This window comes from Lagopus leucura, unplaced genomic scaffold (genome assembly GCF_019238085.1).
Source record: "Lagopus leucura isolate 7727_CA_CO unplaced genomic scaffold, USGS_WTPT01 Super-Scaffold_100001, whole genome shotgun sequence".
NCBI lineage: Eukaryota > Metazoa > Chordata > Aves > Galliformes > Phasianidae > Lagopus > Lagopus leucura.
In genome coordinates, this window is record NW_024962262.1 from 101,005,921 (window position 1) to 101,033,615 (window position 27,695).

General features: G+C 42.2%; 1 protein-coding gene across 4 annotated transcripts; it reads right to left on the bottom strand.

The window, feature by feature from the left end:
• FAM131B (family with sequence similarity 131 member B) lies at nt 1-27,248 on the bottom strand. 4 transcript variants are annotated; one of them, XM_042868325.1, is made up of 7 exons: nt 27,194-27,248; nt 7,830-7,939; nt 6,269-6,304; nt 3,874-3,967; nt 3,082-3,279; nt 2,602-2,745; nt 1-2,181 (listed from the first exon to the last, which is right to left on the bottom strand). In XM_042868325.1, exons 1-7 carry the CDS (start codon nt 27,219-27,221, stop codon nt 1,625-1,627), a joined length of 1,167 nt encoding a protein of 388 aa, XP_042724259.1. In that variant the 5' UTR covers nt 27,222-27,248; the 3' UTR covers nt 1-1,624. The 4 variants fall into 4 exon arrangements, with proteins under 4 accessions (XP_042724259.1, XP_042724260.1, XP_042724261.1 ...); XM_042868326.1 differs by lacking the exon at nt 6,269-6,304; XM_042868327.1 differs by lacking the exons at nt 3,874-3,967; nt 27,194-27,248 and having other exon boundaries at nt 7,830-7,879.
• Between the last annotated feature and the right edge of the window lie 447 nt (nt 27,249-27,695).

The window sequence follows — 27,695 nt, forward strand, 5'->3', positions numbered from 1 at the left end:
CAATTTTTTTTCTTTTATTTCTGTTCCCATTTGTTTCCTGGTGAAAGCTTAAGAGAAGACAGTTTTTTAGTTACCTTACAAAGTCCTTTCCCTTCAAAAGGAGGTCCATAGAAACATAGTGAGGAACTGTGAGAGACCAAATTCCCACCAGTCAACAAACTGTAATTTTTTTAACATTAAAAAGAAAGAAAGAAAAAAAAAAAAACAGAACCCAAAAAAATAGAAAAAACTTGTAAAATCAGCTTTCTCCACTCCTAAAAAAAGAGCAGAGATGGGGCAAAAGAAACAGACCAAGCTTTGATTGTTATTTACATTGTCTGAAGGTAGGAAAACAAAAGAAAAAAATATATATAAGCAAGGAGAAGAAAGAAATAGGAAGAAACTTTGTCTCTAGCCCCTTTCCTCCGTCTGCGTTTGGCACTGCAGAAGGAGTGGCAGAAATGGGAAAGGTGCAGTATTTATAGTAAGTAACGACGGGAGAACAGGCCTTCACCACTACTAACTGCTTTTTTAGGAACACTTAAACAGCAATATAAAAAGTTTTTTTTTAAAAAAGCAACAACTGAAAATTCCAGCGTAAACTGGAAATCTGTGATCTCATAGCTGTACATGCTATTCCTGGATCTGCAGACTCTCTTGGTCTGCCAATGTTGCTGGCAAAGGAAAAGACATAAGGATGCTGCAGCAGCACCAAGATGGACATGTTCTCAAGCCCCCCACAAGAGTCAGCTCTTGGTGACTGACTCAGTAGCTGACAAAGTCCTTTCTACTGGTATTCGGTGCCCAATGCCAAAAGGACACAGCATTCCTGCCAGCTCCTGGGAAGATAGAAATGTCAAAGAGAGAAACAAATAAATTAAAGACTACAAAGAAACCAAAGCGTGAGTATCTCAGAGCAGGGTTAGATACATATCTGCACTCATTCCTCCATGCCACAGTACAGCCATGCACACAGAGCCAGGCCATCTGTACTGCAGCACAGCCCATGCCCATGGAGCGCAGTCTGTATCCACTGAGCCTACAATTTCATATCAAGGTGCTATTGAGGATCTGGTTACACAGTGAATCCTTCATCTCAGTACAGTCTGTATTGAATACAGCCTTATTCTCTGTAGCAGCCACAATCACTATACTAGTGCAATCTATATTTGTAAAGCCATATCTTCATTTTAAAACAGTCTATATTCATATATTCTATCAAAAACATCATGTCCACAAAGCAATATCCATTCTGCCAGAATGGATTCTAGCCACAAAGCCACTCCCTATATCAAGCCTATTGCATCAGCCATATCCCTATACCAGAAGAGTTTGAATCCAGAGCCAAGACTTTGTATTTAAAAGATTTAGAAATGATTTACCAATCCAGATCTCTTCAAGCACCTCAGGTGCATTGCTCAGAGCAATGAAAATTGAAAATATGTGTCCATTGTAGAGGGAAAGAAGAGGTCTTCGTGTGTCAATCACTTTGAGATTTTCCTCTTGTTTAAAAAAATAATTAAACGTCAGAAACTGAAAGTGTGTCTGCTTGGAAGTATGGGGAGCTGGATAGAATAATCCCTGTCATTTCATTCCTTGCCACCCCACTCTTTTTTTAGCAGTGATGAGAATTTCACAAAAACCATCAGTTGTTTGTTTCTCCCTCTTCCTCATCAAAAGACTGCACCCCAGAAGAGGTAACATCAGAGACTTTGCGGCTCAGCGCAGCATGTTCCATCTCCTCTCGAGGAGACAGTGATTCCAGGTCCCGGCATACTACATCATCTTCCTCTGGAGAGGGCTTCTTGTTTAGGAGAGGAGCCTTCTCCAGCCGTGGGTTCCCATTATCCTCAAGGTGGTCCTCCATGTAAGTGCTGGATTCAGCGCCACTCCCACCCTGCGCAGTCTGCAGAGGCCACACATGGACCAGCCCCGTGCTCTGGATGAAGTTTTGCTCCTGCTGCTGTTGCTGCAGCTGTTGCTGCAGCTGTTGCTGCTGGAGAAGGCTGCTCTGAATCAAAATACTTTCCTGAAGGTTTGTCTGCGATTCATCAAAATTCTGGCCTAAGTAGGAGCCAGCTGCAGGGGAAGCAATGAGGGACTGATCACTGGTCTCCCAGGCATCAGATGAACCTAAGCAATACATGCCCTGTGAGACGTAGGAATGAGGCCAGCTATCATACTGCGTCTGGGCCATGTGCTCTGCAGGAAAAGAAGGGAAACAACACATAGTTAGACAATGTAGACCAAGCTGGTTCATTCAGATAGCTTGGGTGTCTGTACATAGTACTGTATAGGGCAACATGGATAAATCCTTTACAGGGGAGGAGAGCAAAGACGAAAGGCAGTTCTAAGCAGCAGGCATATGAACCTCATTACATCCACAAGAGACTGCAAGAGTTGGTGGCTTTCCAGTTGTGCCCAACAAGCCAAAGAAATTGGGCTTTGGAGCCTCTCTGTTAATGTTAGATTCCTTGGATAGCAAACAGGTGATGGCTTTCTTTGATTTCAGCCCTGGAATTTGAGGCTACAGTACGAAAAAGAGCAAGTGGAAAGAGAGCAACACAATACCAAGACTGAAAGAGAGGTTTTTCAAGATTAGCAAGAGGTGCTGGAGCTCACCTTGGCTCTCCATTAGTTCCTGATAATTCTCAGAGTAGTTGCCCGCTGGATTCTCCTGATTTGAGTTTACACTCACATCCTCACCATCCATGGAGGACCAGGCCATGAGAGTCGCCTCTGATATAGCAAATTGCTCCATCACTCCTGTGCCAAAGGAGACACGGACAGAGAGCAGAAATGTGTGAACATCTTCATCCCTTATCCCCCTTTTTAACCGCATCTCCTGGTCCCACTGCTCCATCCTAGTTCTACTTCAGCAATGCCCATCACTCACAGTTGGCTCTTGCCCTCCCCACTTTGCATTCCACTGGGAATATTCTAATCACAGTCTCTCACCTCCATCTGCCATATGAACCACCCAGAGGTTCTCCTGAGTATGTTTATCAGGTTTCTGCACATTATATCAGGGATTCTGCTCTGGAATATCCCAACTAACCCAATTCTCATGCAAAAAAAAAAAAAAAAAAAAATCAGAGCTACCTGCAAGGAACCGGGCCTCCTTTTCACCATCACTCAGGTCTGAGTAGGCGTCAGCATCTTTGCGTGCCGTCTCGTGCGTATGTTGCTGCTGCTGGCTGTTACCTTTACCCCAACCTTGCCATTCAATCATGTGAGCCACACGGCCTTGGCCCATAGCCGTTGGCTTTGTGACATGGTCCTTCATGCTGCGGGATATCCCTAAGGGACCAGACATTAGAAAACAAGGAAGGGCTATTACACAGTTCCAGAGCTGTCTGCCACGCTGTTTTTCTCTCTTGGAAGTGAGATTTCTCCTCTCCTTTCCTGACTAGGTTCAGGCCTTGGGTTGGGTGGGCTGGGATGTATCCCACCTTTCACTGTATCCCTCTCCAGGAGAGTTTCTCCACCTTTTCTTGGACTAGTTCTCAGGGGGGAAAGAGAAACCCCAAATATGAAAGGCCATTTCCTTCCTTGCCTAGAATCCATTTAGAACAGAGTTGAGCATGAGTGGTGAAACCTGGAAGTGAACAAACTAAGAAATAGAAAATGGGGTTAAACCCAAGACAGTTTGAGGGAATACAAATGAAGATGTCAGAGCTGGGGTGCATGGTGAGAAGCAAAATTTGCTCTTTGAAAGTGCAACAGCTAAGAGATTTACATATCTAGAACTGTGGTAGTGGAACTACTCTAAGGCCTAGAGTACGCATGAGTCAGAAGAGAGCAGTTGGGAAAGCAACAGGGAGCTATGGGAAGAAGCAGAAAGGCTTGTGGAGAGAAGCTGCCAAAGATAAACCCAAGTTTTAAGGACCTCACCAGAGAAAGATGATTTAGCCAAAGCCCCAATCCCATAAGCATTGGAGTTACGTTTCAGCTTGGGGAGGATGGAGGTTGTATCTTCCATGGAGAGCTGAAAAGAAAGAATATGAAGAAATGATATACAGGAAGGAGAAAATAAAGTGAATGGAAATCAGTTCAACAATTTCAGAAGGTATGGGAAAGATGAAGAGCAGAAGCAAGCAATAAAAAGACAACAAAACAGAGGATGGAAAAATTAGAGGCTATTTAACTAATATTAGATATTGCATAACTGTGGTACTGAATGAGGTAAGGCCAGTGGCAGAGGCAGAATCAGGCTGCGAGAAGCCTCCCTTTGGCTGCTTCCAATCCTCCATGGACATGCTGCCCTGTTCCAGCTCTTTATTTGAAAGGCAATGCATGGTTGATGGACAATTCAGGAAGCTTACAATGGAGAGCTGACAATGTGATAAACAAAACACACAAATATGCATCACATCACAGATATTATTTCATGCACTGGTTTCAGTGTTTACTTCTTCTTGTATACATAGTTTACATAGTCTTAAAAATGAATGTGACTTTATCAGTGTATTCTTCATTCATTCTAGTATAGAAATGAGATCTACAATTTTACTAAATTTCCTTTACTCTCTTCTCTGTGTTCATCATCAGTCTCTGAATAACAAGTACAGGCAGCAGTCACAAATATCACAGAACACAATCTCTCAAGATGAATCCAATAGTCTCCTCTAAAGATGCTGGGCATTGCATTTTGGTCACAGGCACAGGCCTCAAGAAAACCGAGAGGTGCAGTAAGTAAGCAGTAAAGTACTTAGAGGCAAAGAAAAGTAATGTAAAGATACTGAACTGCATGTAATCTCTGCCAATTGCTAAGCTAAGAAAGGTAAGTTTCTCTGAAAAGTGAGTGTATATGCAGCAGTTGAGGCATCCTGTAACTTTGCAGCCACACGTGTGTGTGTAACACGTGAGCTGAAGCTATCAGGAAGTGAAGGAAGAGTAAAAATTGAGAGGTGTAGTGGAGAACATAGTCCTTGTTTCATGATCCATCTCTTTTGATGGTAAAGCTGGTTAAAGAATGTCAGGCTATGCTAATTCTGGTCATTCCATCCTAGGTTCATTATCTGCCCATTTGTTTCAAAATGAGCCACCTCATGAAAATGAACTAGAATAGAAAGTATCTGCAGGTGGTCTCTACCACTCCAAGGCTGGACAGCTATGGCATGAAGGCAAGAATGAAAAGAAAGAGAGGGAAACTCATAAGCCAGCTTTGACATCAAGGTATACAGAATGTACACAGAATTACACTGAGGAAGAGAAAGAGGCACTCTGAGAAATCAGACTGCCATGGATTCAGAGTGGGTTGGAAAAATCAGAAATTGCATATAAGGAAATTGTCTTCTATTACCTTTAAGAAAACATGACTATGTGTACCTTGCTTTCAGCTAGGCAGAAGCACAGTGAGGAAAAATCTGACAAATTTATTCTGGACAGTTGCCGCAATGCACTGCAATTTTCCCACAAACATTTTCTCTAGCTGAGCCTAGGCAAAAGTCCCAAGCTATAAGTGCCACAGTGAATGAGCTGTCAGTAGAATGAGGATTGGTTAAAAAACTACGTCCCCTTGTTATTAAGTGACAAATCACAGAAAACTTTTTAAACTTTTGAAAGCATCAGGATTTTGAAAATGCTTACACTACCAAAAATGCATCCCTAATTCTACCTTTCAAAGTATCAAACTATCAAAGCTAATCTATTTGAACACCTTTTTTAATCTACTAGAGCAGAATATTTTGGTAGCAATAATAAACACTATTCCCTTTTCAGGATGCTGGTTTTATATTAGTGGGGGAAAAAAAAAACATGTTTTTTTATGGTGTAGGTATTAAGAGCAACAGGGAACATATATTATTAAAATGTTTGCTTGTTTCCTCTTCTACTTGTTAACTGAAGTTAACAGGTTCTGACCGTTTCCCTCAGGGGACAGTAAAAATTGCCTTACTTCTGTATACAGCTGAAAATGATAAAATACACTTCCTACAAACCCCTGAAAAAAATCAAATGATGCTCTAATTAAAGACTATGGATTTTTGAAACACGCTAGGTATACTTCCCTTTTTATCTAACAGCGTCCAGAAATCTCACAAAGAGAACATCAGAAATGACACATATTTGTCTCAAAAGGAGAAAGGCAAGATAATGGCCAGATCTAAATACCCGCCAGACAGCAAAAGCAAACAAAATTTCAGCAGCATCCTGTGAATCTTAAACAACGCTCAGAATTTCAGTGGCAGTTAAGACTTTCAAAACATGTTTCCATGTCATGTTTCCATCATCACTGCCACTATATCCTATGACTAGAAATGTGAACAGTAGTATGGCACACACTCACATTGATACCATCCCAGGAGAAATCTGTCCGTGTTTGCTGAAGAAAGCAAAAAAGGACATCGTGTTAGTGAAACAAACAAGCTGCAAATTGTCATGCACCTCTCTAGTAGTTAGTGATAATTAACAGCCTCTATTTTACCTGGGGAATTAAACAATGTGTCTTTCAATCTGGCTTCATTCATAGAATAGAATCATAGAATCGCTCAGGTTGGAAAAGACCTTAAAGATCACCAAGTCCAACCACAACCTAACCGTACTACCTTAACTGTAACAACCTGCTGCTAAATCACATCCTCGAGCACCACATCCAGACTGGTTCCTTGCTGTTGATTGTGGTGTCTGTAGTGCCATGGTGCTTGAAGGTATACAAGTAAATATGATGATAAAGAGTCTAAGGGAGAGAGAAATACAAACACCTTTTGCTAAGACTCCCCTTCTAACTTCTTTGCTAAATAACACAACACTGGCAACCTTGTGTGGGTGGTGCATCCCTCCGAGGCTAACACAAGGAGGAGCCACACTACCTATGTATTTTTAGCATAATATAACAAGTTACAGACTGATTTTCTCCCAAAATTATTTTCTCTTGTAATCTTTCAGTTTGTCCACTCTGATCCAGTTTTTATTTGCAAACCAGATCCATTTTCCTTACCAGTCAGTACAGTAGCAATTCATAGTGCATTTCCCTCAGCTGGGAGGGCTCACATCTCAGCATCTTGGTTTTGTGATGTGAGCACGCAGGAAGATTTAGATGAATAAATTTTAGTCATAATAACTATTCCTACGAACATAAATGATCCATGAGATAAGAGTTCATGTTCAATGAGTTATAGATCTGTGTTAAACTTCAACTGAGTTTTCCATACAAGGTTATGCCCCACAATTTCTATCAGGATTTCATAAAACTCCCAGTTTCTTAGAGCTGCGTTCCAGTGTAATAAGAAAATAAAATACCTACATGCTGGCACTTCATCAGATTATCTAAACTGTACGTTATTTATGAACATTATCTGTGATTTTCAAAATGTTATTTGTTTGAAACAGTTTAATATTTTTACTAATCATGACTGCCTGCCCTGAACCTTACCGAGCTGAAAATTCAGGTACCTAAGTTGCACTAATTCAGAACAGGAAATGAGTCAGACATTGAGGTACTAAATGGTAAATCAATTGGCAGTGAATTACTAGTGAATAAATTCCTCAATATCAAAATGGAGACAAACACATTTCTTCAAAACATGGTATGGCTGTAGAGCCATGGTGTTGGGCATTTTAGTAAATCCATCATTCAAGGAATGCAGACCTACAGGTTTGCCACAACTGCCACAGTTTTATTCATATTCTATCTACCCCAGTTGTCAGTGGTTAAAAGTACTTTCATTTGCAACTCTTACTCACTCTAGATAATCTATACAGAATGACTCAACTCTATTCTAAACAAACCAAACTGCATCCTTGGGTGTGTATTAACACTCTTGTCCTCTCCGAGATGATCCCAGTGATGCACAGCAACTGAAATTGTTCAATCTCCTTGGATAAGTGTATCTGGGACAAGCACTCACCTCAGTAGAAGGACGATGGAAGCTGCTGCCATGTAGTGAACTGGTGCTGTCCATATTGATTTGGTCCACATCTTTCAGTCCCTTCCAGTCTACTGCAATCACCTCATTTCCTGTGGGAACACATCAAGTCAGGCTTCCAATTGTCTCTACAATACGTTTTAGCATTCTTAAGTCAAGTCAGTTTAGCATACAGGAGAATCACTGACCTTAAGACAACAGTAGCCTTAAACCAGACCTGATTTTAATCAGATCGCCTGTACATCACCAACTACTGCATTTCACACAAATGTCCTCATGTGAAGTCAAGTCATTTGCGTCGTTCTTAAGCAGAATGTAAGCTTGGCTAAACCATAGCTCCCCAAAATAAAAGAATCTAGTCATGATGTCTGACTGAGAAATAACCAATTCTTTTTGATATCCTGTTTCATTATTAAGCTTTCGTCACTTAAAAAGGCGTTTCTCCTCTCTAGTTTGAATTGGTTTGGCTTCAATTTAGAGGCGCTGTCCCTGCTTTGCCTTTCTCAGCAAGATTAAAGAGTTTTTTAATACCTGTCATTGCATTTCAGAAAATTTATTCATTCACTTGATTTTCTTCTTGATAAATTAAACAGACTGAGATCCTTAGGCTTCTTATTGTATAGCATCTTTCCATCTCTCTGCATCTTTTTTTAAAAAGACATTTTTTAGTTCTTCAAAACACAGACATGAAAGAGTGCACAGTACTGCAGGACTGCTTGCACCCATTCTGCTGAAGGTAAAAGTGACTAACCCCTTGTATCAAAAACTTGCAGCAGATTCTCACATTCAGCTGTTGGTTCACTGTGATCCCTGTGCTTTCTGCACAGCTTTCTAAGATTTTCAACCATTCAAAGGCAGTCTGTGCTGCCTGATCTTAGAGGCACTTTAATACAACTTAAAAGATCAAATTAAAATAAATATTAATAATATAAAATTAATAAAATTGAAAGAATAAAGACAAAAAAATTACTATAGACTTAATTTTAATATAAGTGAAACTAAATCTGAGTAGTAACACACTTCAAGTAGCCAAGGAAAAAAGATTTCTCCATATGACTGCTCTGTCCATTTGGCTATCCACTGATCTTTTTATTGCACCATCCTTAAACTCTGTTTAAAAATATTTTATTCCCTTATCCATGTCATGGAGTAGAAGACCGTGTTACATTTAAAACTGAGCTTTTGGAAATCTAGAAAGAAAGACAGCTCCTACAATGATAATCGATTCCTGGATCAATTGAGCAATCTCTATGCTATTTAAAATAGATGCCTGTGGATGTGAATGGTGCTATTTTCAACAGCTTTCAACTTTTTAGTTGATCTTTGCTTGCTTCACCACAGATGTATGAAGACCCACTTGCTTGTCCTAGCAGCTCTGGCATGTCTACACTGGTTCGCCACCACCAGATCTTCTGACAGGCAAGAGGTGTTGTGCAATCCCCTTCCCTACGCAGGCCTGTAAGAAGCATGGAGAAGCCTGAGGCACACTCATTAGCTAGGTTCAAAATGCAAAAATATTAATTTGGTATGTTAAAAAAGGATAAGCATGGTGAGCCAAAAACCAGCAGAAAGCAAACGTTACTTGATTTAGCAACCACAACACCTCGCATCTCATCACTTTCTAATGTGTAAGATCTGTCTTTCTAAGAGAATCAAATCATATTTTCCCCATCACACTCGAATTATGTTTCTCTTTATCAGGATAATTGGAATTGAGTGCTTTAATAGTATCCCCCATGTGCTACTGACTAGGCTGAACAAAGCAGAAGCTATTCAGAAAACTTAAAAGAAAAAAACATTCCTGTACCGTCTGCTACAAAGCTGTGCATCAGAGGTCAGACCCAAACAGATTTCAGGAGGAGGCAGGATTTGGCTATAATGAGCACAACTACCCTTCAATGCTGTGATCACCTTGACTAATTTTCCTAGCAAGTACATGCATGCATTTGTCCTTACTGAGTTCCCTTACTTATTTCTAATTGCAATTACTATTAACCATGATCAATTCATGTGCTACAACTGTACAATTTTGTGTTAAATTCTGATCAGTTTATTTACCTTCAGACTGCAGGCATACTTCTTTGTAGGGCATGTTAGATTGTGTGATAAAAGCTCACCTGCACACCCACAAAGGAGCACAGAGAGACAAGGTCAGAACAGAGAGCCCAAATAGAGCGCCTGAACGTTACTGAAAATGAAGTTGGACTTGTTGGTGAGGGATCTGTACCAGCATTTGGCTGGGGCTGCAGCCTTGAAGGCTTATATGTCTGGGTGCCAGCAACTGTAGATACCAGGATCCAGACACAGCCACTGCACAGACTGTGCAGCCCAGCTGAACGTGGGCAGGAGGAGCTGAGGAATCAACAGAGGTGCGTGAGAGTCTGACAGCGGAGTCAGGAGTAGGAGTGAGAGCCCACCTCTGCTTGCTGGGACCAGGTTGCCTCCTCTTGTGGAGGCAGATTGCTTCTTTGCTCCATCAGCACCCTGTCTGTCACACAGAAGGGGAGGCTTGGGGCTGTCCTGCTGCAGAGATGATGTACGCAGTCAGCGATGCTGGAGAAGCAGGAGACACTACCACTACGGAGCAAAAGGCAGCAATACAAAAGCCTTCATTACAGGCTTTAAACAGCAGTGCCAAGGCTGTTTTATCTCCTTTTATCCTCAGTCTCATTCCTGTACGTTCAGCTGTTGTTGAGTATAGTGCTGTGGTGCGACTGCAAATCTCAACATCCTGGCATATAGTTCAAAACGGGCTGCAGTGCTGTTCTGAAAACATACCACAAAGAGACCTCAAACACAGAGAGACCAACCTCAGGGAGTCAGGTGCTCAGTAGATGTGACTTAACGGTCTCAAAGTTTGGCACAGACACTCAATTTTTTTATCTCAGTATTGCTAACACACTGATGGTTTCCATGAAATGTTAGACTGTGGAAAATATCATTCTGGCAGATGGTGGCATCAAGTAGTTGAACTGAATTATCATCAAACTATTGTTTGTCTCAAAGTCCATGCTTGCTCTGTAGTAGTAGAAGTAAAAGCCCATAAAATGTATTTATAGATTGAGTAATTATTGAAAATTCTTGGTCCAAACAGTTTCACAGATACTAAGAAAGATTTTAGGAGAGAATACCTCTTTAATATCTACAAAATGTTTTGCAAGGCAAAAATATATAAATATCTGCTCAAGTGTTACAACATCACACACTGTGGTAGAAAAGGAAGTCTCTGGACTCTAATTGGCGTTGAGCCTGGGGCAATGTTACTTCCACTTACTGAAAGTAGGAAAAGTTTAGCAGTGGGTTTTTTTTTCAATTCTGCTAGAAACAGCCAGAGCAACATTAATACATAGACATGAAAAATCAAGTTCTGCTCTGACAGATGGAAGGAAAGAAACAGAAAATCTGGAAGAGACATGGACAGCAAAGTAGGAAAAGGGAAACTAAAAGTAGCACATTATAATGAGTACGGTTTTTATCTGACCTCATCAACATCTTTCTCCCTTCAATTAGTACGTTTCTCTGTTGTAACAGTGCTTTTCTTCTCCAAAATATTTTCTTTTCTCTTACCTACCTTCCATTTCATCTTAATGTCTAATTCATTTGTAAACCCATCACCAGTCACCTCTACAGACACAATTTGCTTCTCTTCACGTAGAGCTGATGAACGTTTTTAAGTATAAAGGGGTCTCAAAGCTAATTTTTAAAGTGGGATTTTTACAAACACATGCAACTGATTTCTTGTGAAAACGTCCTGAAGGAAGGTAAAGCAACATAATACAGTTTCTGAGGGCTTTTTTTTTTTTTTTGTACCATCCACATAGAAAGCACAGAGAGGGATTTTGTATTTCCTTGCACATTTTAAAGATCTTTTTTTTTTAACTTCTTTTCGATTTTTATAACATCACAAATTCCATCACCTTCTAAGACACAATAGATGACTGATGAACGAGCAGGAAGCTAACTGTATGAAACAGTGAGATAAAACCAACACAGCTGAACTTTATAAATATATTAAGCCACACTGTTTACAAATCATAGCTCCTATGTATTTTTAACACAAATTTAATGAAAAAAACTCTGGCAGACACTTATCAGAAAAAGATGTATCCATGACAACTGAAGAAATGTTTCTACTCTAAGTCCTTAGGGGGGAAGATATCCCTCTAGTCTTTATACTATTGGTTAGGTAAAAATCAAGAACCAGTTTTAAGTCAGGCCTTTCAAAATAAGAAATATGAAAAAAAAAAAATACGGAAAACATATGAAAAAGAGTTGGGGAAGGAGAATATCAGGACATGTTTCATCATGTTGTTTTGTTTTTTTTTTTTTTAATATGGTAACTGTAATCTCAAAAATTAGAAAATGTGTGCATTAGGATTTTCAAGAAATATGAAATAGTGACCACCTTTATGAACACACTGGAAAACTCCTGGAGTCCATCTGCATGTCAATATCCCACCCTGCTAATCTGATTTATTTATTTATTTATTTATTTATTTATTTATTTATGGTAATTTTAGAGCTCATTTTGGTGCATAGTTTGGAATTCTACAGAGATGAAAAATTTTCAGGGTGCATTTTCAGTTTCTTTCAATTTCTGCAATAATAGGAAGTTCACCTAGCTTTAAATGACTTATCTGTCATAATGTTAACAAGTCCGTCTTTTCTGGGTTTCTGCTTGATATTCTCTCAGTTTTACTTCACTGATACTGTATGTGTGCCTGTATTCTGTTCATTTAACAAGGTACTTGCTTGAATCAGGCATCTGCATCTATGCAAAAGCCTTTAATAAACTGTTTTGTTGCAACTTCTGTGATGGATGCTCAAGATCTTCTTTAATCTGTCTTCTATATTTTGTTTTGTACTAAATAGGACACAACAGTTTTAGAGTCCTAAATGCTTTTTTCTTCCAACATGCTGGTTATGAAGATGCATGCCCTATACCAAACATGATTTGTGTCAATTGCTTTCTGATGTGTTATGTCAATTAACATAATAAGAAACTTAATAATTAAACTGAATTTTCAGCACTGTTATTATCCACTGTCAGCAAACTGCCCCCTCTTTCTTGAGTTTTACTTTCTTCAGAGAGCAGAAACATTATCATTCTATATTGGTAGGCATTGTTAATGTTGGCAAATGGTAAATTATTCTTTTCCATTCCCTTATTTTCCCTGAATAACTAAGAAAACAACAAATGTAATTGCAGTAATTATGAGCAGCCTTTGGTTCTTTCCAAGATACCAATTTTCATGATACTCATGGGATTGTAATATCTCTGTCAAACAGAACATCATCACAACCTATCAAATACGGTTGAAATGAATGAAGTGGAAGCTACTGGGAAGGGCCAGTAGATGGGTAGATAGTATAGCTTCAAAGAAATCTTTTTCATTCCTACTTGCTTTCCAGAAAGCCACTCAGAGATAGCTAAATGCTGAGGAAAAGAATAAGCCTCTGTGTCAGGTGAAGCATCCCAGAGATGAACCTGAGATGAAAGCATTCAAATTCTCCTACGTCAAGACCAAAAATCAACCTGAGTTATTTGTATGATTGTTTGAACGTGGATAAGAAAACAGAAATTAGTTAGCTACTGTTTGCTTTTTCAGAGTGTAACTAGAAACTGAACCACTTGCAGCATATGAATAGAAAAATGCCTGTTTTCATGGATGAAAGAGAGCTGAAGTGCCCATCAGGACATCTTGGTCTCCACAAAACAGATGTCTTGGAAATTTCTGGCCAAAAATGAAAACACCTATATTTCTGATATAGCTATAAGATTAGGAATCAGGCATGCAGTTATCAGGCTCTCTTGTTTGGATTTAGGCAATTTAAATTATTTCCAAGATCTATTTCTCTGGCCCATGACTATTCTAACACTTTCTACAGGTAGATCTCTTTTTAGAGCTGTTTAGGATATAACGGAGGATATATTAATGAACAAAATGAATAGACCAACATTTTCCTTCTTGACTAGAAATGCTTTCAAACCAGTGCTAAAGGTTACTGCACATCATGTCCTTGCAACTAAAAAGAGCTGAACATAGAGTCTAATGTTAGACACGGATAGTTCTGTTCTGAGAAGCAGTCATGTCACTTAAGCCAAGGAAGTACTGCAAAATGAAACACATCCAATTAACGCAACAGCAACAGAAAATCTCAAAGCCCTGTCTGTCTCATTTGCAGAACAAGTATCAGTCAGCATGAACAGAAGCAATGGATTTTATCCTCATTCTTCAGTGCTTCTCTGAAGTGCAAAGAATGTGTCCCCAGGGGCCTCATTCAGCACAGTAAGTATGGAAACATCAATATGAACTGAGGTAGCAGCCGTTTTTTGTGGGCCTGTAGCCAACATTGCAGAAGCAATATGCAGCAGGCAACTTCATGTTTTGCTCACTCTATGTATTTAAATTTTAATCTCTGAGGCAAACACATCACATGCACACTGTCTTAGAGCACAGGAATATCATTAGTTGTAATATCTATGTCTTGTAGTTTCATCTTTACCAATGAGAAAGAAGGACCATACCAGCTATTCCGCAGGAGTCAACCAGCAGATTGCATTGCACCTTTCCCCCACACTCCTTTCCCTGTGTTCGGAGCAGGAAGAGAAAGGCATCGCTACCACCTCCTGCTTGCATCAGATCAGCCCATTACTGCCCACTGCTGTTCCCCAGCCAGCAAGATGGGAGGGACATAGGGAAGGGATAGCACAGAGCTTTTCTGCTACCCTGCTATCCTCTTTACCCTTTTCCTCCCTCACTCTAATGTGACTATATATGTATGAAAAACACATACAGAACAACCACCTACCCTTTCTTTTCCCATATGCTCTCTCTTTCACACCATGCCCCTCCTCCGGCTCCTCAGCACTTCCCAGTATTATGTTCTGTTTTCTGACCCTGCCAGTCACTAGGCCAGCCCTACTCCACACCCTGCCCCCCAGCACTGCCTGTGGAGCCCAGGTCTTTCCCCTCTTTCAACCTTCCTGCAGACTTCCAGACCATCTCCCAAGCATTGCTGCAGACAAACACCCATATTCCCATCCCCACTGTCCCACCTGTGTGAAGATGTGACAGATTGAGGAAGGGTCTCTGTTGACATCAAGGGCTCTCCCAGACCTTTTCTTTCCCTCAGCCTGTGGGGTGGGCAACACCACTGCCAAGGTGATGTCAGCAAGCCAAGGGGGGAATCCAATACTGCCTCTTCAAGCCCACTATATTCTCCAGACAGCAAGCTGAGTTGGAGGAAGAAGCAAAACAAGAGTTTGCTCAAAACACCAGCCCATAAGGGAAGTACATACTCTCTGCCAAAGTCCCCATCAACCGCTCCATTTCAGAACAACAACACTGGTCAGAGCCCATTCCTTCTACAGCCAGGAGGCATAGAGACTGCTACTTCCCTCTCACCACATTCCTCCTCAAAACCAAAGTGTGGGAGTTGCCAGTAGCAATGATGTCTTATGATACGACAATGGCCACCAAACCATAGCAAGTTTTCTTCCTGCCAACACAAGTCACTCCATGGCAGGCAACAGGCAAAAGACTTGCTGCAGGCTCTACTTTTTTCTCAAGTCTCTAAATTCTGAGTGTAAGGGTGGTGCTATCTAACTCCTGCCTCCGGACTTCTCCAAATGCTGTTTTCCCCATCTTTCCTCATCCTCCCCTTGCTTTCCCTGGTGAAGTTGGCATTTCCCATTAGCCCTCTACTGCAGGGCTGCAAAGGACATCATTCTGCATCAAGAATCTTGTACATCCAGAACTCCTCAAGGGACATACCGGACTTTCACAGCTTCTGAATTGAACACTTCTGAATTGGCTGCTTTCTGTTCCAGGAAAAGGTCACTGGAGAACGGAGACTGGAAGTATTAACAATATAAACAGACACCCAGTCCAGAGAAGAGAGTTCTCATGCCTCCTTCCTGTGTGCATTAATGTCTGAAGACTCAAACTCAACCCAGGGTCTGTCAGTGAAGTGGACAGATAAGGAACGCATATCTGTGGGCCCAACACCCATCCCTAGAGAGGAAACACACTTCCTCTATATCCCTAGAGGAGGCCACTGCAGTCCGCGTCTGCACCCTCAAAGACAACCAAGAGGGCAGGGCGGGCCACAGCTGGGCAAGGGAAACATGGCCAGTGCTGTCGTTCCTCCATGAAGATCTCAGCTATGGCATCTCAGAATGGTTCTCCCCATCTTTGCATCTTCAGCCACTCCAGTCAGCGCTGAATCTGATATCCATGGCCAGTGGGGGAACAAGCTACTGTCTTTGATACCTGCCAAAGACTAATTGTTCTGGTAAGAAGATGCAGTTGACTCTTACCATGGAAGACTACAACCTCATCTTCATCAGAGAGGGCCCTATTCAAGAAAGTAAGGGGACCAAGGAAGCTAAATGCTTCCCTGTACTCTGGGAACAACATTTCTGTCCACACAACTAGCAGGTATACAGCACTGCTGGTACCACTAGCAACACCACTACAGGATAGCAAGTTCCTCAGCTCTCTTACCTCCTTCTCTCAGCATAAAATCCTATCATGAAACTCTATGGAATGGAGGGATAATCTCCAGTAGGGGCTGGTTGCCCTCCTTACATGGAGCAAGGGGGTTTTCTATTGTGTTCTTGCAAGAGACTTTTGCTGATTTAACTGTCAAGCTACTGTCAACATGCTGCAGAGATAGAAAAGCATGTGACACAAAGATAAAAATTCTTGTCCGCTACCTTTGGTAGAACAGTAACCTTGTTTACCTTGGAAATACAACCCAACAAGCTCAAAGTCACTGAGGTTATGGCTGTCATTTGATACATCGTGTAGAATTCCCTATGTAGAATGGGAGTCAGTAACCTAGTTGATGTCCATACCATGATATCAGGCTCAGAACATTATAATTCCACTCACTGATATGTGCCTTCCTGGGTTGTCTGGTTCCTCCCAAGTGCTGCTGTTGAACAGAGACTCAACAATAGACCATTGAAAGCACATCGCACCCTGGAGCAAACTCCACATTTCTCACTATGCTTCCTCTATCTCAATCTCAGTAGTTGAGTATAAACTATTCCTGGCTGAGCTGCAACTATTTCACACAATCACACGTTCTAGAATTATTTTTCTCACATCATCATCCATGGTGATTGCCATCACCTCCTGCAGGATGACACTATCCTATCAACATTTTAACAATCTGATGAAGAATATAATCTGTATAGCAGTCTCCCAGAACTCTGGATCAATACATTAGAGAAGAGGTATATACTTCCCTTGGCCCAAATGTGCTAGAAATTAAAGCAGGAAGCTGTGTGCCATGCTCTCCTACAACTACATGAAAGCAACAAGGCAGTGCAGGAATTTGCCAGAAATGCTTAATTGAGGATATTCTCAGGCTGCAAAAGCAGGCTGCCCCTTAGGAATTCAGTGGGTTCACATGCAGACAGTCATACTGGCCCTGGAAGAACTTTAGGACCAACACACCATTGTCTGGTTGCAGACCAAACTTCTTTGGGAGATGAATAATAGCACTTGCTTTGGTAAGAAGTACAAAACACAGTTTGCATCTTTGCAAGGGGTACTGCTCCTCAAAGAGGTCCAGAGCAGATGCAAGAAGGTGGAAGGATCTTATCTGCAGCCCACTTTCTACATTTGCCATGCTGTGAGGGAAAATACTCAGTGACTGTCCAAGACTTCCCGGAGCTCCTTCTCACTGTGGCTGCAATCTCAGACACCCTCCACCACATGTTCAGTAGAAAAACTTAAGGTTCTGCAAGACCACACAGGCTGAGCCTCCTGAGGGAGATTTTTCCTTCTGTTGCCAGAGACATATGAGAGTTCTTCTGACAAAAAAAAAAAAAACAACAAACTCTAGACCACTGCAAACTGAGGAAAGGCTGCAAAGCATCAACCCTTAGCAAGCACATAATGTAGCTGAATCTATAATGTAGCTGAAGTCTGTGCTGGGTCCACCCAAATTAGAGCTACATGATACCAGTACAGAGTAATGAAACTGTACCTGATCCAAGACCACACTGAGACAATCTGCCATTCACTTTATTTGCCTCCTGGTCCCCCAAACAGAAGAAAGTATTTAACAGAATAGGTCACGGCTTTTTTATGGGGACTCTGAAGGCATTCAGTTTCAACTCCCGCTTCACAAAGTTTCTCCAGCAGCTGCGTACGTCCACAGCGAGCTTGCTCAACAGGGTCCTTTTGGCTTCAGATGGGGAGTGAGTCAGGGCTGCCCCTGACTCCAGCCATAACCACTCTACCACCACAGAGTCCTTCTTTATATTCTCTTAGAGCATGATGGACCTGGTGTTCAGAGAACTAAACTTGTGGGTGGTCTCATAAGTATACATTACTGACATGTCTGGTTTCTAAAAGATGTGGCACAGATGGGTCTACCAAATACTGTATGTAGCACCTTCTTCTGCCCAAATAAAACGGATCAGGAGGTCTGTCCTGGGAAATGCTTACACGGGCTGCTAGCAAACTCGTGGCTGCACTCCACCAGTACCAGTAGGATACACATCTCTTGCTCTGAGAGTCTACCCCTCTGCTATCAGCCACCTTCTAGCTACTAGTTGGAAAGAGAGGACGGTCAAGGCATCTTGAGTGGCTGCAGAAGTGGGCAGAACATATGCAGTAACGTCTTCTTCAGGTAAGTTCTTGGTCATCCATCAGTGAATACTGACCATGCCTCAGCACTGCATCAAAACCCCGTACTTTACCCATGCAACACTGACCAGCCTCTGAGAGAAACTGCTGGAGTTCTGAACACACTCTTGCATAGCTTAGGCAGTCCAAGCTGGATTGTGCTGGCATATGCCTTTCTCCAACTCTTCTGAAATGCCCACACGCCTAGCACAAGAAGCCTTCTGCAGGATTTTCTCCTACTTTTGCTCTTTCACAGAGCCCTCCTCAGAACCCAGAAGCTCTGTGGTGCAATCAAGTCTCTCATGATCACCAACAAAGGGAAATGTCTTTTGAGCCCCTGCTGCATAAAACCGACCTCTTGAGCAGGCAGTAACCTTCTCACTGCATGGAAGGACGGCCCCTGCGACATTACCAGAACTGTGGACCACTGGCTGTATGGTCACAGTCAACCCTACATCACTTGCCTGGTGTACTCAGATTACACCACTTCTCCTACCCAGTGGGCAAGTCCCACAGGAGTTTAGATCCCTCCAACACTTAAGTCCATGGAGGTCCTCCTAAGGCCTTGGACTGTGACTCCCCGTTCAACCTACATGCCACTCTGGCAAGCTCTGAACAACCAGCTGACCATCCCTGAGAACACTTCTTCACATTCATGCATGAACTGAACAGCTCTACTTCCTCACCATCACATCCTCACCATCATATCCAAACCAGATGTAGAACCACTCATTGTCAGGAGAGGATGAGGAACCCTGCTGGCCAGTTTCTACTCTCTGCTAATCGTCCAGCCCACGTGGAACATCTGATGAAAGATCTTACATGACGGAGATAACACAAGTTAATAAGTTTGTTCACAGGATCCCCTGACTCATATCTCTTCTGCAATGACAGTCTGACTTCTCCAGAATATTTTATTTAGATTTTGGCTGCTTTTCTTACCAACTTAGTTGTACAGCTCCCACCACAAACTATGTTTAATTCTGATCCTTTTTACTTCTTTTTTTTCATTTCACATTTATTAACATTTATTAGCTTGCCTGGTGTGCCTATCTCTTTTACTTGCCCACAGTTTCTTACATCTTACAATTAGTTTAAAAACTGACTTCACATTACCTACCTTCCAATCTCACAGTACCAAAGTAATTGTAACAGTACATAACACAATCAGTAGTTCAACTTTTTCAGCCTCAGGTTCCTCCAGAAGTCTTGCACGAATACCACTTAATGATATTTTATTTTTTTGCCTACCTACTTTACAACATCGTGTACTGAGGCTTCAATCTGAAGCTGAGCTTCTGATGCATCTTTAGCATGGGAAAGTTCCAGAGGATAAACTTTCACAAATTCCACCACAACAAGGAGATGCAAATAAATATTATTTAATGGCATGAGGATTTTTTTTTTCTTTTTTTAAATTATTATCTGTTTGCTTGCCTGCTTGTTTTCTGCTATGGTCTTAAACTCTCTCAGTAAACTACAGCCTCTGTAGTATTAACATTATGCACTAAATTCTGATCATTGCACAATGCAAATTATTTGATTTTTTCAGTCCCTTTGACTGGTCCTTGGAGCAAATGTTTTAACTCTTACATCACACTCAACTTATACCTTAGACATAGAGTTAACTGAAACCCACCAAGTTTCCTGCCTTCACTGTCTTTCAATCTTTCTGTGGCTGTCACTGTCACTTGTCACCAAATTGTCTAGTGAAAGTAAAAATGGTCAATAACTCCATAATAATATAATCCCTAGAACTTATTTTCCCTATTTAGGTCTGGAACATCAATCCACATGAACATTTGGATCACCATACTATTTTTCCACTTCTGTTAAGAATTTCTGCAGTGACATTTTCCCCATGAACTGTGTCTGATCAGCATCCAAACAAACAAACACATCCTCCCAGGATACAGAGACTGTTCCCTTTTACAAATCTAGTACGCTCCTGGATTTGAGAACTTGCAGCTTAAACTCACAAAGAAACATCTCAGTTATCCAGTCCCATCTCCTTAAAACAGCTGAGGCTAGAAATATTCCATTCTTTAGTTACATTTTCCATTGCTGCACTTGAAATACATTTTTATTTTTTTAAATATTGCCTTTTACATATTCAGATGACTGAGAACTCAGTATAATTCTTGGTAAATTATTCCAATAGTTAAGAATTTTCACTATTTGATTGTTTGCCTTAACTCCAGTCCAAACATGTCAGCCATCTTTCCGCTGATCTTAACTGTTTTCTGCCAGGTTGAAAACACAGATTGTTTTGACACTTTTTCTTCACTCAAGTACTTAAAAACTGTCACCGAGTCACCACTGTAAGATTTGATTCATGGTTCACATAGTTATTTTCTCAATATTCTCCTGTCCTGCAGCACTTTCTGAAATGAGAATAATATAATTAGACAAAGATTTTTCTATTATTTTTTTCCCCACAAACACCAAATACAGAGAAAATACAATCTTCCCTCTTCACTTCAATATCCAACTCTTCATAGATCAAAGAACCACAGCTTCTTTGGCTGCAGGATCACAACAGAAGCTATTGATCCACTGATTATCTGTTCAGACATCTCTAATCTTTTTCAATGTGACTGCTTTCTATTATAGAGCTCTGGTCCTGTACCTGCTGTTCACATTCTTTCATTAGATATATGAGTTGACATTTAGTAAGTTTAAAATACACACTGTTATTCAAGATTCAGTAATCCAAATTAATTAAACTGTTCCATTTCAGTAATTTATCTTTTTCATTTGTATTTTTGTTTTTAGTACTTCACTCAATCTTTCTTTCCACAAACTTTATCAATATTTTAGATTTCCATGTTATACTGCAGGTACTGACACCTATATTGAAAAATATGGAATCACATAAGAAACACGAACGTTCCAAACATTATTCTATCATTGTTGCTATTCTGACGCACTTAAAATGTACTATATTCGTATAATAATAGTAAAAGAATAAGTACTCAATTTTTTGCTAACTGACCAGTGTTTTATATAATTTATATATCTTTTTTTATTTAAACCTATTCCCAAAATTATAGGTGAAGTTATTTCCATCACTGGCATTCTTGACTGCAGGGAGTCTCACTGATGTCACGATATGAAGTTAGCTTGCTGAGATCTGTTATGAATAAACCCATTCTTGACTGGCATTTTTTTCTTCTAATATTTTATTGGGAATTATATCAGATGGACAAAGTAAGTACCCAAGTCATCTCACAAAACTTTTAAAGTTTTGATAAAACCCAACTTTCCACCCCCGGATTTTCCTTAGTATTTCAAGATTTACTGGGGAAAAAAACTCAACAACCTACAGCTTTGAATTTTTGCCCAACTGTTGAAACGCTCTTCAGTAAAGTTCTCTAAAACTGGCTATTTTAAGAACCACTCTGACATTACTGTTGTTTGCTGTTGGAAAACATATTAAATGAGATGAAAGTATTCTTCTCTACATCCCCCCAAGAAAACAGGACAAAAATACGTTTATTTTCTCTGCTTCAATGTACATCATTCTATAGAAGCCATTGACTCCCAGCTCTCAAATAACTACATGTAAGAATTTGCAGACTCAGTATGCTTTCCTGCATTATATCCCTCAAAATCACATCAGCAGTTGTATGGGAACTGCTGAGTCACGGCCTGAACCTCTGATTGATCACCTGAGGTGAGCCATGAGTCAGCCAGAGGAGCACAGGTGAAGGCAATTCACCTGTGCTGCCGGAAGGGGTGGAGCCAGGCTCCACCCCTCCTGGACCTATTTAAGAGCTGGCTACCACAGGGGAAAGATCTCTTCTGGAGATCCTCCTCTTTTGGTATCTTCTAGTGAGCTCAACCCAAGGGTAAGCTCTTCTACTTATTCTCTTTTGCGATCCTTGTTTGCTTTTGCCTTACTCTTTTGATTATATTGCAATTATAACATCTTGGTTATACAGCAGTGCTGTCCACAAAAATAAAAGTCTCTGGGCAATCAGCAACATGCTCAAAACAGCTGTCCTGCGCTAATGACCTTCTCTAATACACTTAGCTTGGACTTGTTTTTTGGTACAGTTTCCTTAGAAAACTAGTCTTACGCAACTGGGCTATTCGTTAGCTCTCTCCCTGCAACAACTTTGAAATCATAAACTTATTTCAATAAACCTGACAAGAGAGAAAGAGAGAGAGGTCTCAAAGATGATCAGTTTGTAGACACTTTATGATAACTGGTCGCAAGGTCAGTGACAGGGTCTCCATTCAGACTCTTATTGGCAGAAATAAGGTCTTATCCCAGAGCTCTCTGGCTGATTTTTCAAAGTGATCAGATAGAGAGCAGCTCAAAAGAAGAAAAGTCCAGACTAGAAAGAAATAGGAGCTATTGCTTTATTAAGAGAGACCAAGCATAAAGCAGTCTGGTAGGAAAGGTGTACCTTCGTCCCTTTTTTTACTTTTCTACCTCCCAGCTAAGAGAGAAACAAGATATCCAGATGCCCTTCTTCAAGTATGCACACCCTTTTCAACATAGGTAGAAACAGCGGTTTCTACAGGGTCCTATGCATTTCTCCTTTCCACCTATGTGCATGCAAGTAAACAAATAAATCCCTAATGCCATGACTCAGTTTCCTTTCTCATCACCTTCTCCACCCCTAAACTTCTCCCTCCCAATTCTTACCACTGCCACAGTTACACATTGAGAGGGAAAGGAGGAACCAGACAGTGCATCTCCTTGATACGTACTGCATATACTTTACTTGCCACAACAGATCTCAATCCATACAACCTTCATATCTTTTGTGGAGATGAATAAAGAGAAAAAGGAAGGGGGTGTACACTGAGTCTCCCAGGTGCTTACCCTGCTCTTTTCAGTCTCCTATCATGCTCCCAGTCTGCTGAATCTGAAGTAGATGAACTGGAAGCGAGTGGTTTTTGGCTCCATCTCTCCTTCTGTCGATGCTGTGAGCCATCAATACACTTTGTGCAGTGCAGCCAGTGAAAGAGCAACACAGAAAGTACGGGCTCCTCCAACCTTACTAGCATCTGCATTGCTTCTCTCTCTAACTGTATAGTGACCATTCTGTTATGAAGTCCAGCAAATCTGCTAGCTAGATTCAACAGATCATATTTGACCCAATGAGTGACAAATGAAGAGAACTGCCTTTTCCAATCTGCAACCTAGTGACTGCTGCTGTGCATGAACATACACCAGCTAACACATGAGCTAGTTTTTCCACAATTACCAAGTTAAGCAGACATGGAGAGGATTTCAACTGACAGCTAGAGTTCTTACAGTGAGGTGAGATAGTCTGTGGAATATGGTATTCCAAGTAGTTAAAGTGACGGACAGAAGAATAGTAGGAGTGTACTAACGGCGCAGAAACTTGCAGTCCTCTGACAGCACATGACTGAAGTACTGGGTAAATCTGATTCAAAAAGTCAGCCACTTCAGGCTTTGGGTTCTAAACACAGGATCACAGGGTAATTCAAGCTGGAAGGCACCTCTTGAGTTCCAAACTCAACTCAGAGTCATCTGTGAAGTTAGATCAAGTTTCTCAGGACTTTAGCTTGTCTGGTCTTAAACAGACAAAGAATGGACACTGTGCAACCTCACTGGGAAAACTGTTCCACTGATTGACAATTCTCATGGTCATAAACGTTTTCTGGTACCTAGTGCAAACATTTCTGTTTTCTCTTCCCTCATACTTCAAAAGTACTACTAATTTCTTGGAATATTTTTTCCAAGATTTCATTTCCCTTCATAAAATATGTTTGCTGCTGGCTTTTGCGTAAAGAAATCAGGGACATCACTGGGAAAAAAAGCCTTGAGTTTGACATTCATTTAAATCTATTTGAAGAATTAAAGAGAGATCACATTAGTCAGAACAATCAATTCCATATGTCTAAGCTATGGTCAAAGGTACACTCGCAATGCATTCAGAATGGAATACATGCAGATATGTAGGCAGGCCTGAAATACCTTGAATTTGGGTAATTCCATTACAGAAAATAATCAAGCTGATCTTTGCATGTGGTTGGCACTCGAGTATCTACAGGTTTCCAACTGGATATTGCAGCCTTAAATGTCCAGTAACCTCAGTGATGAAAGCCTCCTTACATTCACTGAAATTAAGTGCAGCTATCATGAGAGGCACTGGGCAGTGAGGAAATGTGATGGAATGAGTGGTTATCACCAATAAACAGACCTGACCTGTAGCTGTTATCAGAGGCAGAAGTGAGCTCTGATGCTGAAAGGGCTCTGGATTGTTGTGTAACTGATATAACACCATGAAACAGAAAACACGTATGACACTGAGATATGAGTGGGAGCATCCATGGAGAAGGTGACTGGATATCCACTCAGTCCTTTAAGATCACCTTTCAATTTTCTCATACTCAAAGAAATACAAGCCTAATCACTGCCACTGTGATTTCTGGTATCTCCTATAGGACTGAAAGATGTAATATGATTTCATTTCAGTCTTACACATATGGAGCTGCTCTGCTATGTTCCTCTCCATTACTTTCCCCAGGGAGAAATAACTGGAAATTTTATACTTAGGAAAGAAAATGTGAAGTTGAGGAAAGAAAATGTGAAGTTGAACATCACCAAACGTGCAGACTATGACTTCTAACTAGATCATAGGAAAATGTCCCTGGGGGAGATGGAGAAATCACGTGGTTTGCTTAAAATTGGAATGGAAAAAGGCCCAGAGCAAGCTCAGGGCACAATCCTGCATTGGTCCCTGTGTGGTGACTAAACTAAATGTGACTGATTGTGATCTTTCTAGCACTGATTAAACCCCTCAAATTCTGCATTCAAAATCTGCTACATGCAAATTCCAAGGTAGAAACAACAGAAGCATAGCATCCTCCTATCTCTGGCTTCCTCTTGAAAAGGCAACACAGAGCCTGTATATTAAACATTCTGCAGAAATCTAACCAGTACACCACACAGCAAGAACACAAAGTTCTACTCACAATAGGGTATTCATTTCCAACCCTAGAGCTCAAACCTAGCACTTAAATACATTGCAAAACAGGGAATACAACCAATAACTCCATGAAGGCTGAAATGAAAAATCTAGGCTGTCCAATGAGAATTGTTCTGAGCAAGCCCAAGCAAAATTAAAAGATACAACCTGCACCCAGTTCAGCCTCTAGTACTCTAAAGAGATGCATATGAATGTAAATCTATGACCTACATGTATGAATGATACTTGCAACACATTAGTTATACTGGCTTTTTGTAACACAGACACCAGGTCAGAGATCATAAAAATCCTACCATGCATAGGAACAATTAGCTTCATGGTTAAGCAAGAAAGCTTTGTGGCATTCTTAAGTCCACAGAGGTTGCTACCAGATGCATGTTTAGTATTTATCTGAATAGTGTTGTGGTGAGAGGGACCAAAAATTAATGCTATCGTAACAACACACACTGTTAAAAGTGGTATAGGACATCTGTCAGACTGTGGGAAAATAATGTCCTTGACAGCATGTGTATATAAAACACATGGGAAGGGCAGAAAAAGAGGCAATGCATGTTTTGATGTGCTGAGCACACAGACCTGTGTGAGTTTAAAGAATCTCAAAAGAGGTATTGCAGTGATCTTTGCCATGCAAACATTCCAGAAAACATAAAAGATTTCTTTAGGTCACAAGGCCATCTGCGACCAGTTAAGAAAGAAAGACTAGCTGTGGGAATTAAAGCCTAAGGCAGACATTGGAGGCTGCAGTGTAAAGTTTGCTTCTGCATGAGTATATGCTTATGCTCACAAAGGGCTTTCTCACTAATTCAAGAGGTGTCACAGCAGCAGACTTTGATGTAGCCACTCAGATTTACTTTAGGGACCTGGTTTGATCTGCTTGTCCTCGTAGTTTTCCCAAATGTCAAAGTGCCTGTGTGCTTTTGGGAAAGACTGGAGAAATGGGTGTTTCACCAAAAATGAGCTGTTTTTCTCTCAAGGGCTGTTTGGCTGGCTTGAATGACGTGTTTCCACATATCTGATGTCTTCATATGCGGCGTGGATGGAAATCATTTTTTTCTGTGAGGAGGAAAGCGTGCCCCTCAATCCCAATTTTAACTAGAGGGACCTGCGCTTACCTATCGAGGGACCTCGAGAGATCGAGGGATATATGCATGTGTGTAGGAGGAGAGAGCTAGGTTTGCATAGCCCAAAGGCTTGGAATCCTCTCCGAAAAATGCGTGGCCCAGTGGAAATACGCTATTTCTCCTACCTCGTCCCCTCGAAATGGCTCCGCGAGAAGGAAAGGATTTCGTTTTGCTCGCCGCTCTCCCCTGAAGCGCATGTAAGGGGGAAGGAGGAGAGCAGACGTGCAGATCGCGCAGTGTTATGTATGCTCGGGCGACAATAAACCGCCGCCGAGCGAAACAGGGAGCCGCCGCCGTCCGCCCGCTCCCGCCGCGGGAGGCACGCCCCGCACCCTCCCGGAGGCAGCGCGCCGACCCGCACCTCCGGCAGCGGAGATGCCCCCGGCTGCGCCCCGCGCCGACCCTGCGCTGCCTCTCGCCCCGCCGGGAGCGGGCAGGGTGCGGCGGGGAGCGGTGGCGGGCGGCTAATGGCGCTGAGCGGCGGCGGGGAGGAGGGGGTGCGAGGGGCGGCCCGCGACCCACCGCTCCGGCACCGTCGTGCGGAGGAGCGGGGGCTGCGGCCCCCCGAGCATCCCCGAGCACCGTCCCCGCCGACGCCTTACCCACGGTGCGGGATCCGATGCAGCCCATCACTCCGGCAGGTCTCCGGGAAGAGGCGGCGGTCTCGGCGGCGAGGAAGCGGAGGACGAAGGCGACGGGGAGAGGTCGGAAAGGAGCCGGTGCCTTCAGCGGGAGGCGCCGGGCTGGCCCAGCCGGGACCGGCGCGGGGTCATGGCCAGGTACGAGCGCGGGCTGCCCCCGGCGCGGAGACGCGGGCCGGGGGATCCCGCGGGCCGGCAGCGCGGCGCCGATTGGCTGCCGGCCTCCGCGGCCCGGGGAGGCAGGGCCGGGCCGGGCCGGGCCGGGCCGCGCCGTCCGCCCCCGGGGAGCGCGGGAGCGGGGCGGAGGCGGGGGCCTGGCCGGCCGGAGGCGGGCGCCGCGCGGCCTCTCCCGCCCTCCGGGACAGCGCAGGTGAGCGGCAGGCGGGCGGTGCTGCCGCACTGGCGGGCGACGAGCAGGTGGGGCCGGGGGCGGAGGGGAGCGTCCCCGGAAGGAGAAGCGAGG